We start from the raw sequence: 13,586 nt of genomic DNA on the forward strand, positions 1-13,586 counted from the left end.
GTCACAAGTAAGTCTCAAGTCTTTGCTCTCGAGTCCCGAGTCAAGTCGAGTCAAAGATGAGGCAAGTCCCGAGTCGAGTCAAAAGTCAAAGCCAACAAGTCTCAAGTCGAGTCCAAAGTCCTACCATTATAGTTTCGAGTCATTTCAAGTCCTCTTACCACAGAAATAAAATTTATACAAATCATGTACGTCTGTAAGATTTGTATTTATTTAAACCTCTTTTTATACTTTGATTTATAATCAAATACAGTAAAAAACAGAATTTAATTTTCACAAAAAATGCTTGTATTTCAACAGCTTATTGCACTAGAACATTAACAATGCACAGCATGCAGCTTCAGTCCTGTATTGTATTAACCTCATATTGCAAAACAGTTTAACTTTCAAATAGACATGGGTCGTTTTAGCCTAAACCTTTTTAAACATGTCATCAATAAAATCCTCACCCCTCAAAATTATCACTTCTGAAAAACTGGACCAACCTGATAATATAATTGGAATGCGGTGCAAGACCAGCACGCGCAATAGTGCTTTCACATATGCTGCGTTTGCAGTGCGTGATCCGCGGCTGTACCACAAATACATACTCACTATTTGTATTTCAAATCCAGAAGTTATTAGCATCTTTTATTTAAAAAAAAAAATTTGTCAGCATTGCGATTCTCTTTGTACACACGTATACACTCTTTAATAGACGTATTCACGTTTAAATACAATTTAAACAACGTATTATTTAATGCATTACTCTTATATAATTATATATTAAGTTGCTCAAACAAGTGGTAAAATATTTAACCATGTACTAATATTAAAATCGCATAGCCTACATTTTAAATTAAAACTTAAAATTGACAAAAACAGCAGACTCATACTTTCTTTTGCATAATTTAAATCTTTATACAATAAATCTCGCATGTCACAAAGAACTTGTTTTTCCACCTCCACGAATGAGACGAGTGTTATGTTGCCTTGTTGAAATAATTGTATTTTCCCTTGATTTAGGCTACCCCGGTCTTACATCTCAGCATTGCGATTCTCTTTGTACACATATACACTCTTTAATAGACGTATGCACGTTTAAACACAATTTAAACAACGTAGGCCTATTATTCAATGCATTACTTCTACTTATATTAATTAATATAAGTAGAAGTAATGCATTGAATAATAGGCCTAGTTAGTTCCTAAAGCAAGTGGTCAAATATTTAACCATGTAGGCTACTTATATAAAAAAACAGCCGACTCTCATGCCTTTTATTTTATATTTAAATTAATACAATAAATCTTGCATGTCACAAGGAACATGTTTTTCCACCTCCACGAATGAGACGAGATTTGTTCATTATGTCGCCTTGTTGAGGTAAATTGTAGTTTTCCTTACTTTACCCTGGTCTTAAAGTGAAAATAGTATTTCATTAAATACATTTATGGTGAGATTACTACATTTTATTTAATTAATCGCATTTATGGTGAAATTACTAAATTTTTAGGTCAATCTGTGTTCATTTTGACCACGAAACATGCGCTGTCACTTTAATTCAGAGCGTGAAGCACAGCAGAAATAGACTCGGTGCGGAAACGATCGCGGCACTGCTGTATACGCACCGCACCTGGAACGGATCGACGGACTGCAACCGCGTGCAGTGTGAAAGCTCTAACCTGTTAACATGGGTACGGAAAAAAATTACGCACCCGCTGGCGCATACGCACTGCAAACGGAGTATGTGTGAATGTGAAACGGGCGTTAGATGCTGTCGAATCAAAACAACGTGGGACTACAGTGATTGGATGTCGTGCAGGCAGCGCGCGCTCGCTGCATGCATACAGGTGGTGCACATTTTTTTCACAATAAACTGAGAGCGGCGCGGCCATGTGGACATTTTCCCCCCAGTTTTCATGGGAAGTAGCAAGTCTTCTCGAGTCAAAAGGCGCAAGTCCAAGTGAAGTCACGAGTCATTGATGTTAAAGTCCAAGTCGAGTTGCAAGTCTTTGTACATTTTGTCGAGTCGAGTCTGAAGTCATCAAATTCATGACTCGAGTCTGACTCGAGTCCAAGTCACATGACTCGAGTCCACACCTCTGGTTTACAGAGCACAAAGTGATTTATTAAATGAAAAAAAATAATAATAAATGAGAGAAAAAAACGGTCTTCTGGGACAGAAAGGCAGCTTTTCCACCTTTTGACCACAAGATGTCGTTAGTGTGCAACGTGTTGAAAAGCTTCCAGTAATGAACCATTTTACATTTGAGGGGGAAAGCCCCAGTGCTTCACAAAGCTTCATTTCGCCATCACTATTTCACAATAACGAGTTCCAGATCCAAATGCAAGTAGCTCAAGTTTATTAGACAGAAAGTACTCAGATCAGACAAGATGCAGGAGACTGATGAAACTTGACAGACAATACCATAATAGGAATACTCAGGGTGCACTACAAGAGACTGGTCGATGTAAATTCCCGAACTGGTAATCCAGCACCACACAGGACTCAGAGGAGAACGCGGGGATCAAACACAGCAAGCAGTTCTGACGAGGTAACTGGCAACAAGAACAAGACATGAGTAACGAACCGACACCCAGCATAACTCACTCCAGCTAGATATAGGCAGTAAACTTGCTGCAGCTGAAGTGACTGATTGGAGTAATGAGTAGACTTGTAGTCAAGACCGCCTAAACCGAGACCAAGACACTACCAAGACCAGAGGGTATCGAGACCAAGACAAGACCAAGACCAAGACCAAGACAGACCAAGTCGAGACCAAGACCAAGTCGAGACCAAGACCGAGACCAAGTCAAGACCGGAGGGAAAAAAAATAGACTAGTGTTGAAGCTAAGCAATATGAATTCAAGAACAGCAGCATACTAGGGTTCAGCTGCAGTTTACATTCAATACATATTAGATGGTATTACCTCAACTACACAGGCAGAACAATACAGAGACAGACCATGTCATGTGTGTGACTGTGAGCTCACTGTAAATGTTTTTGCAGGGTGAGATCAACTATGTGTAGCAATTGCATGACGGCTGTTACTGCACTATTAGAGGATTGAGACTCCCTTAACTTTTGTGTACTGTTGAGGACTGACATGACTAGTACTGACTGGTTCATCTGACAAAACATCAAACACCTCCAACACCATCTTGCTCCTCCAACAACTGTCTAAAGAATGAGAAATATGTAACCAATTGAAATGATACTTAATGTGTAGATGAAATCGTAACATCAAATTAAAGATACGCAATTATAAACTTGGATTAGGCCTAATGTTTAGTCAACACAACGGAGATATGCAGATGATATTTAAAAGACCATTTATTTAGTCTAACACCATCTTAAATACAATACTGTAATCAAACAACACACACACATGCACACACACACACACACACACACACACACACACACACAGAGAGAGAGATATCAAAGATACAAATTCATCTAAGCAAATGCCTGCCTATCTGTGCCGATTTCGGAGTCTCCAAATTAATCCATTCTGCAACTTTTAAATACATAATAAAATGTTTAAAAACGAAATTATAGGCTTAAGTGCAGGATCCGAAAGTTGGTCGTTTTGTCGCTATGGTTACACACACACACACACACGTTGGCGATGCGCTCAAAGTCATCTGTCAGTTGTGCAGTTACCCAAAATCTCCTGAATGAAGTTAAAACCCATCATGTCACTGATATGTGTTTTTTAAATCAAGTGATCATAGTGCTCGTTGCCGCTGCGATCACTGGCGCGGATAAAGTGTTTTCTCGTATATTGGGCGCACACGCCGCACTTCTTCACTCGGACGCGCGCTTCAATCCGTTCCGTTGCGGATAATAATGTTGTATTATCGAACGTTGTGTCGTCGTGGATATTGTAGTAGCCTATTGTATTGCTAAATCCCCGACCACTATGTCGGTCTGAGACAGCGAGACCTAGACAAGACCGAGAGGTCCGAGACCAAGACAAGACCAAGACCAAAGACCGTCAAGGCCGTGACAAGACCGAGACCACGTAAAAGTGGTCTCGAGACCGGTCTCGAGACCAAGACCGGTCTCGAGACATACATCACTAGTAATGAGCTGGTCACTAGGCAACAAACAAGCAACACACATAGACCCAACACCTAACACACACCAACAGATCCACAAAATGAACCGTGACAGTACCCCCTCCCCTAAGAGTACCTCCTGGCACTCCCAGGAGAACCTACCTGGCGATTGTAATCATCGATAAGGGAGTGATCCAGAATGTCCCTAGCAGGAACCCAATTTCTCTCCTCCGGACCGTAACCCTCCCAGTCCACCAGGTACTGGAATCCGCGTCCCCTCCGTCTCGAGTCCAGAATACGATTGACCGAATATGTAGGTTCCCCGTCTACGAGTCGCGGCGGTGGGGGAACCGGGGCTGGCGGATTAAGGTGAGAACGAAAAACAGGCTTCAATTTGGAGACATGAAAGGCGGGGTGAATTCTCCTGTACGCCGGAGGAAGTTTGAGACTAATGATCTTGGTGACAGTGAATGGGCCGATGAATTTGGGAGCTAGCTTATTAGACACGGAGCGGAGCGGAATGTTCTTGGTAGAAAGCCACACTTTTTGACCCACGACGTATACGGTAGGCTTTGACCGGTGGCGATCGGCCTTAGCCTTAGTGCGCGCCCCCACCTGGAGCAGAGTCTCACGGGGTCTGGTCCATGTGCGGTGACACCTCTGGACGAACGCATGAGCAGAGGGGACCGCGACTTCGGATTCCAGACTGGGAAAAATAGGTGGCTGGTACCCTACACTACACTCAAATGGAGATAGGCCCGTGGATGACACTGGTAATGAGTTATGTGCGTACTCAACCCACGAGAGTTTCTGGCTCCAGGAGGAAGGATTCTGAGAGACCAAACATTCAATTGGTTTGAATTCAACAACTTATATTATACATTAAATTGTTATATTATACATTACATTACATTATGGGAGATCCAGAGAGAGCGCATTTGAATTTGCTGCAGTATTACGAATGTATATAATTATATGTATATAATTAACAGCGGGAATGGCGGCTACATTCATATAGACCCTTTTTCAGTTAGTAAACATGGTGATGTTTTTTTGTGGGTGGAGCTTAGGTGGAAGCAAAAAGATTCCCCTGGCCGCTTCACTAACGCTAGCAAGTTTTGTTAGCTTGTTTTTTAACAATGACTGGAGAAAATCCGATTTGATCTTAATGTGTAAGGTCACTCACTGTCCAGGGCCGCGATTGTTATTTGCAAAAGTTAATTTTAACAGACTGAACCAGATTGGCGGACCCATACACGCTCACTCAGTGATGGTCGATCTGACAGGATTACCTCTGGTTGAGTGGCCTGATATCTACACCTGAAAGAGAAACCGAGCATAAAGAGAAACTGAGGAAGTATAAATCTTTAGATGCCTATAACTATGTGAGGAATGGTCACATACACGACTTGTGTGGTACGACCAGAAGTTCTGTCTAGTCAGCGCCAAGGCCAGAAGACGACCATGTAAAGAGTGACATTACAGTGCAATTTTAATGATGTCAATATTTTCTAGAAAAAGAATTCCAGATACAGCAAATTAATTTAACTTTATGTATTTGATTATTCTTTCTTACCAGGTTCTTCAAAAAGTCTAGTCACAATCAATCACAACAATGTATACAATCATAGTTGATTCACAAATAATCACAATAGCTTAGAAAACATTATGTGATAAAATTTCACATTGGAGCCTGTACTCCGTCGATTATTGCACCCAATAACACAACAAAATTACATTTTAAGATCCTTATGTAGTCGAATCAGTGCTGGTTTGTATTTGCCGCCTCCAGTTTTCCCTTTGTTTGGTCTCCAGCTAACGCTGTAACGTAATTGTGACGTCAGCGCAAAAAGGGTCTATAGTGTTTGCGTGTGTCTCGACCATAGACTGTAAAAAAAGATGGATGACACCCCATCATTCTCTTCCATTGGTGAAAACTGAAGCTGCCAAAGTCCTGGGGTGCTTCTCAATATCCCTCCTGGTCTCCTCGCTCCTCTGTCCTCCATTCTATGACCCGGAAACCGATCGAGCTCAGCCATCTTGAAGGACATCTCAATTCTCTAATTGCACCGCGAGGAGTCGAGGATCGAGGAGTGAGGATCGAGGATCGAGGATGAGCGAGGATACACAGGTGTATCCTATGCGGAAGAGTTTTATCGACTAAAACGTGATGCACGTATAAATTCTCCTCCCCCTTCACATCGGTCACAATAATTTTGATTTATACTTTACCTTTATAGTATATTTACCTTTAACAGTTTATATAAACCACACATCTTACATATTTCAACAGGGTATCTTGCTTTATTATTATTTATTATGAATTTCTTAAATAAACAAACTTCAACAACATAAGGCAGATCCTTTGAGCGCTGCTGATGACGTGGTGAAGTGACGCTCGAATGATCAAGTATTCCAATGTATAAAAAAAAGTTACATTCGATCCCTCTGTCCTCATTTTCTTTCCTTGCAGCCTTCCCTCGCATCCTACAGGGGGAGGAGCTGAGACGCGAGGAAAGGAAGCGAGGATGCACAAATAAGAAATGAGAAGCACCCCTAAAATGGCGCTGACATCTTGCGCAGATTTGGGACCTGCTTCTGCACAGTAGTGAGCACGGGACCCGAGTCTAGTGAGCACGGGACCCGAGTCTGCGCAGTAGTGAGCACGGGATCCAAGTCTGCGCAGTAGTGAGCACGGGACCCCAGTCTGCGCAGTAGTGAGCACGGGACCCAAGTCTGCGCAGTAGTGAGCACGGGACCCCAGTCTGCACAGTAGTGAGCACGGGACCCAAGGCTGCGCAGTAGTGAGCACGGGACCCAAGGCTGCGCAGTAGTGAGCACTGGACCCGAGTCTGCGCAGTAGTGAGCGAAATTCTCGCACGTTAAAAAATAAATACGGCCTCATGGTCAATCACGTTTACACACTGCTGAGTGGTTTGTGAATCCTGCATTGAACTTTGAGATTTGAGAAGCGGTTGTCAGTGAAACAAAGGGAATACAGCAATAGTTTAGGATTATACTGCCGTGATATAACGTTAGTGGTAAAGATTAACTTTAACCACTGATTCTTCACATGCTCGTTCTTGGGCAGTGAAAAAAGAAATGGGTTAATGAGCTGATGAGTTGAATCAGGTGTGTTTGATTAGGGAGACAAAGAAAACGTGCAGTGTTGGGGGTACTCCAGGACAGGTTTGAGAACCACTGCTATAGAAGTACTATAGAGGTATTACAGAACATCACATAAGCATTATACACTACTATAGTTCTTTTTCGTAAGGGATGTAGACAAATCTGGCCCACTGCCAGATACAAGTTTAACACCCACTACTAGGCTATATCACACAGGGATCTACTCACACAGTAATCTCAAAAAAGTTCTGTGTGTTTATTAGGAAGGATGTAGAACTTCAATTCATAATTTGTTTGTTTATTGGCAGTACAGAAAACGACACAGCAACTCTTCGGCATGATTGTCCTGTGTATTTCAATTAGCACCAAGGCAATGTTTTCCCCCACGGGCTAAATTCACATCACGTGACGGGGCGTTCCCAGACCAACTGTCTGTATCTATCAGCTGCTGGTTTGATGTTTAAGTTTTCCATGTCCCTGGCTTATGACTCGTTTGAAAAACAGTTCTTTCATTGACTCAGAGTCGACTCTTACATTTGAAAGACAATAACGTTATATACGGTGCACTTTCAGATTTAAAACTTTGCAGGATGTTTTCATTCACCTAGAGCTATGTTACACACATGAAAGGTCATTTTCAAAAATCCATAATAGGGTCCCTTTAAGACGCTGTGGAGACGGTCACACGTCACATCGATGTCACGTGTCTTTGCGGGATCTTTATTGTGAACTTTAGTGGGACTTTAAGTTTGTGCAATTTGTCCCGATGCAGCACCACCCACGAATTACACAACACTGAACAGTCCACATTAAACAGCCTGCACAATTCACCGCACACACAGCAGCAAAGCGTTTTGAACTGAAGTGTCGCTTTATTTTGTGAAAATGTCTGAGAAAGTTGTGTTGCATTACTTCAATGGAAGAGGAGTAATGGAGTCGATCCGATGGCTTTTGGCCGCAGCTGGAGTCGAGGTTTGTTGCTCTGGAAAACTTTTCCACGTCTATGCAAAAACAAAACGCAGTTGCAAAAAGTGGAGCGCGATTGACACTTTACATATAACCTTTTCCTAAGACTGTGCAATAAATGTAGTTTGTTTGCATATGACAATCACAAAACAGCTGCTTTAGAAACTGAATGTGTGCATTGTAATGTGATCTCGAGATCAATGCGTTTTTTCGCCTTGACTTTATTTTGTTCTTGTGTTCACAGTTTGAGGAGGTGTTTTTGACCAAGAGGGAGCAGTATGAAAAACTGGTGAATGGTAAGTTCAGTAAATTTCTCATCAGTCATCTCTTGTTGTTTTATGAATATATTATTGTATGATATATTATATTAATATTATATATTAATGTGATTCCTATGTTTATTGTAGATGGAGCCCTGATGTTTCAGCAGGTGCCTTTGGTTGAAATAGATGGGATGCAGCTTGTGCAGTCAAGGGCTATCCTGAATTACATCGCTGGAAAATACAACCTCTACGGAAAAGACCTTAAAGAACGGGCTTTGTAAACATCAACTTTTAATGCAAATTGTTTCGTAACTGTTATAAAACTAGTTTCCTTGTTTTTCCACCACACCTAAGCAATTATCACTGTATTTTTGTCTTGAAGGATTGACATGTATTCAGAGGGCACTAGAGATCTAATGGAGCTTATCATGATGTCTCCTTTCACACCACCTGAAAACAAGCAGAAAAGTCTCAGTAATATAGAGCAAAAGGCAAAAGAGCGCTTCCTTCCTGTGTTTGAAAAGGTACTGATAGCTCTGACTATTCATTCCTCCCATTTTGAAGCATTTATTATCCACAAAATCATGCATTTTCTGATATGACTTTTTTAGGGTCTTGCAAACTCTCAGTTCCTGGTGGGAAACCAGTTGAGCCGCGCTGACGTTCATCTTCTGGAAGCCTCTTTGATGCTGCAGGAGTTATTCCCTACAATACTGTCAACCTTTCCCAAAATCCAGGTGATCTGTTCCACGCTTTCCCACACAGACCATCAACCCCAAAATTGGACTTAACAATACCATTTTTGGTCACAGTTTATATTAGGTGTCTTTAACTAATATGTATTTGCATCAAAAAAGTAATGATTAGGTACAGTGATCTTATTGTGTTTATGTATTGAAAACACTTGTGCTGATATTGATGTAGATACAGGTAAGATTAAGGGTGGGTGAACAGTGTAATTATATATGCCATTAATTACAGCTGTAGTTAAATGCAGGTATTTTTTAATTAAGTACAACATACTGTAAAAACATGTATGTACACAATAAGTGCATTGCATCAAATGATTAATTAAAAGGTTAGCATATAGTAGTTAAAGACACTTCATATAAAGTTTGAACATAAGTTTTAGTAGGCTATTAAAATAACTCTTTTTGTGAACATGACTGTATCTTTAAACGTTGGCAGTCAGAATAGAGTGATGTTAAGTTTCATTAAACATTCAAATTTATATTTAACACAAATAAAAAAAACACAGTACTGATTATCAGATACACAGTAATAAGTTTAGTGAGTTGCCTGACCAATTCAGTCCATGAATCAAACCGATAATTCCTGTGATCTGTCTCTTTTTTAGCAGCATGATTATGAATTTTATATAACTTTACATTTGTTTCGCAGGCGTTCCAGGAAAAAATGAAGGCCTTACCAAGAATCAGCGAATTCCTGCAGCCTGGCAGTGCAAGAAAGCCTCCGCCTGATGAGGTGTATGTGAAAACCGTGAAGGAGGTGTTGAGCCACCTCTTTTAGGTAGAAGATAACTAACTTACAAGCTTCTTTATTAAAACTGAGACGCTAACATGGACAGATTTATTTGGAATGTACAAGATACAATTATAATAATGTGAAATCGACATTGCAGCTGTTCAGTGCAAGTTGTCTGGAAGGTCCTAGTGATCACTTAGAAGATCAGAATTCGGAAAACCATCAGGAGGCTGAAATAAGAACAGACCATCAGAACAAACTCTCAGACAGATCATCATCATCATCATCATCATCATCATCATCTGCACATGTTATTATGATTTCACATGTATTTGCTCTAGTAATAATATTGATCTTAATTACTATGGAGCATATAAATAAAAGATGATATTCAATCCGTCTTCCTTGTGTTCATGTGGTCAAAAACAGTGTGGGGAAAACATGACTTGAAACATGGTATTTTCAACTAGATTTTTACTTCTTACAGTAAAATGTAAAGTTCACACAGACACTGTAAAATGAAATTCCAGGACTTTTCAGGCAATACTTTTTTTTGGTTTTCGAGGACTACAATCAGAGATTTCACTTATCAAACAATATCTTCATTATCTTTCCAATTCTAATAAAGGTAAACAGATAAATGAACTATATACTAATAAAACAAAATGGCACAGATAAAGTGCAGCACATGTAATGACTGTGGCAGCTTTAACCAGTGAAAGGATAGAAAAAGATATCGCTTTCCTTATTCAAACTGACTTTCTCCCCTGTGAATAATATCATGGACCATGATTTTGCATGAAAATATTTTCATGTCATATAGGCTATATTGTATTTCAATAATTCGAGACTTTTCATGAATAAAAAAGTTTTCAAGGGTTTTTCATTTTGATACTTCTGAACACAAGAATATAGTATATTAATTGTAACTGTGAAAGAGTTAACAATGCCACAACCTCACAAACTTTACCTCAGTCCTGCCATGATCCCTGCGGGCATTAATTTCCCAGACTTCCTGAATCTCATTCCCATCACAACTGTAAGTACGCCAGCAGACACTATACAACAAAAGCAATGAAAGAGAAAGTTCACAGCTGACATTTGCTGAGTATTTCTAAAGCAGGGTGGATTTGTATACTTACTCAAAGAGGTCCAGTAATCCTGTGGATCATTTGATATCCGAAAGGCTCCGTATGCAGACACACTTCCAAAGAAGAGTCCAGCGATTAATGACACCACACTTCCTGTAGAAGTCAAGCACTAGATGCAATATCTCTATATCTTCAATATTTAGCTGCACATGTTCAATTTGAAAGGTGCATGAAAACAACAATACCTTTTCTTTTATATCCCATAAATCCCCCCAGAGCAAGAGCTGCAGCATAAGCGAAGCCCCACCAGTCCACTGCCATCTTCTGCTGGAGAAATGAGCATTCACAGATCATGCACCAGGACTGAATAATAACATCATTCAAGAACACATTGCAGATGAAATGAAGCTACATGACTAATCAAAAACAAATGCAGCGAAATCATTACCAAATATCGCGGGTACACTGCAGGTATGTATGATTTAATAGCTGGAAATGAGTTGTACAAGTGCTGTAGGGCAGCTGTGCTGATAAGCAGAGTCTAAAATCTATGCTGAAGTTCGTAACAAGGAACTGACGTCACGGTGACGCGAGGAACAGGGAAGTGAGTGTGAAACACGAGCGCGCCAAATCAGACACCGGTGTATTTTAAACGACACATTAATCTTGGCAAAATTATTTACATATAAAGATAGATTTATCTAAACAAACTGTTCTCTTTTTTACTATACTATACGCGCGCGTGTGTTTTTCCTTTAATGTAACGCTCGTGGCGCGCAGGTTAATTCTCTAGTATTTGGTTCCTAATCTAATAAAACAAGCGGTGTGACTATAAGGAATGATCACCTTAAAAATGTAAATGCCTGCAGGTGCGAATGGGTCAAACGGAGCTCAAAATGATTTTTGAAGCACCTGCTGATATGCAACGAAAACTTAAAATCACCATGACATCAAAATACCGGTAGACAATTATTTTTTTAAATTATGGAATATTGCAGTATTTATTATGAATGTGCATATATTGTTTTTTTATTCATGTGCCTCGAAATCTTGAATTAAAATAACTCCCCTCTTGCAGAGCCTTCTCTTCTCGGTGCGAGGGCGGGTCAACCTGCCACTCACATGATATCAACCAATAGCAAACTACAACTATCCAATGAAATCCCCACCTATAAATCAAGCCCCACCCTACATTTGTTCTTGTTCGTGAATTAAGCTGTTTCACTCAAATATTTAGGTCTATAGTTTGACTCTAAATTGAACATATGCACGGTTACTTCCTGGTTTCCGCTTGGCATTTACAGTTGTAGCCTATTTATATTTCAATGCCGTTATCACACTTACCTAATTTGACAATAAACCAGTTTTATTGATTACAATATAGAATTTAATTGAATGGGAACGTTGGAATAAGAAACACGGTGTCTGTAATTCATCAAATGTTATTTTTAATGTGATGACTAAAAACATTATGTGTTCATCCTTCTGAGATTGTCTCCGTTTAAAACGGGATGTTTCAAGATGTAAGAAATCCAACATTTGATAGAAAACACTTTTATTTAAAATAAAAAGACATGAATTACCACTATAACCAGTAGATGGCGGCAGAGGAGCATTTATTGGCTCATATTAGCTATTTCCTGTAGTTTTTTTTTTTTTCACACGTTTTGCTTTTGAATAAATATGAAACATCGCTAGGTCACTATAATTTTTTTTAAAAAACATCACTATAAAATCGCTATGTTTAAAATTAAATGTTGTCAAGGTGAAGTATGAAGTACTCAAAGTCTCATGAAAAACAATAAAGTGAACACCACGCTCTCCCTCCCTTTATAATCTCTGAAGCTGTCAGTCAGTACAGCGCAAGCTCATGATTTCGGCACACTTGAGAAAACTCTAATAAATCTAACTAAAGTGCCCAATAAATCTTTAATTTACAGTGTTGATGCTTTTTTTCCACATGAAAGTGTGAAAACTGATGGTGGAATTGAATTTTGCTGAGAAGGAACACTTAGGAAGGAGGAGTCTTTTTTATGCCATCTTACATTTGAATAACTAACTTAATGCTAAGCTTGACTACTTAAGTGACTATATTCTGATTATAAACTAAGTATTACACTATTAATGCTGTTAAAGCTTCCTCAGGACATTGAAGATAACAACACACCAACAAGTGACATTTCACCAGAAGTTTTCCAGCTGGCTTATATTATTGCAGAAGCTCTTAAGAACGTTAATTTTGGTCAATTAACATTAAAAATATAATGTCAACATTGAAAAGAAATGCAGCAAAGCACTAAACCTATGTTTAGTAAGCCAAGAATGGGGGCAAACAATCAGTGATCACCATACTATACTCTTCTTTGGTCTGTTGTTGACTATGGATGTAGTAGTATATGGATATATGGATCTGCATCACTTAAGAGGTCAGATTTTATTCAGATGAATTACAGGTGCAATAAAACAACTCCAATTTCAGCAATGCAAGTTGAGCCAGGAGAGTCTCCAATGATATGAATACTGGATCAATGTACAAGGGCATAAAACAGATCAATAATAGAAGAAACACAACAATAATAGAGTTGAGAGACAACAAACTTAGCAGGAAT

At 39.5% G+C, this 13,586-nt stretch overlaps 2 protein-coding genes across 3 annotated transcripts; one reads left to right on the forward strand and one right to left on the reverse strand.

Moving 5' to 3' along the window:
* The first annotated feature begins 7,862 nt into the window (after positions 1-7,862).
* Positions 7,863-10,281, forward strand: LOC311279770 (glutathione S-transferase 3-like). Its single transcript, XM_084391472.1, has 7 exons — positions 7,863-8,144; positions 8,383-8,434; positions 8,546-8,678; positions 8,784-8,925; positions 9,013-9,138; positions 9,803-9,931; positions 10,044-10,281. The coding sequence occupies exons 1-6, from the start codon at positions 8,058-8,060 to the stop codon at positions 9,929-9,931; spliced, it is 669 nt and encodes a 222-aa protein (XP_084247598.1). The 5' UTR covers positions 7,863-8,057; the 3' UTR covers positions 10,044-10,281.
* tmem14a (transmembrane protein 14A) lies at positions 10,042-11,802 on the reverse strand. Of its 2 annotated transcripts, none has more exons than XM_084391474.1 (5): positions 11,426-11,802; positions 11,223-11,304; positions 11,029-11,130; positions 10,857-10,944; positions 10,042-10,116 (listed from the first exon to the last, which is right to left on the reverse strand). In XM_084391474.1, the coding sequence occupies exons 2-5, from the start codon at positions 11,296-11,298 to the stop codon at positions 10,083-10,085; spliced, it is 300 nt and encodes a 99-aa protein (XP_084247600.1). In that variant the 5' UTR covers positions 11,299-11,304; positions 11,426-11,802; the 3' UTR covers positions 10,042-10,082. The 2 variants fall into 2 exon arrangements, with proteins under 2 accessions (XP_084247600.1, XP_084247601.1); XM_084391475.1 differs by having other exon boundaries at positions 11,223-11,301; positions 11,426-11,558.
* Between the last annotated feature and the right edge of the window lie 1,784 nt (positions 11,803-13,586).

Source organism: Rutilus rutilus (assembly GCF_951802725.1).
Source record: "Rutilus rutilus genome assembly, chromosome: 20".
Lineage (NCBI taxonomy): Eukaryota > Metazoa > Chordata > Actinopteri > Cypriniformes > Leuciscidae > Rutilus > Rutilus rutilus.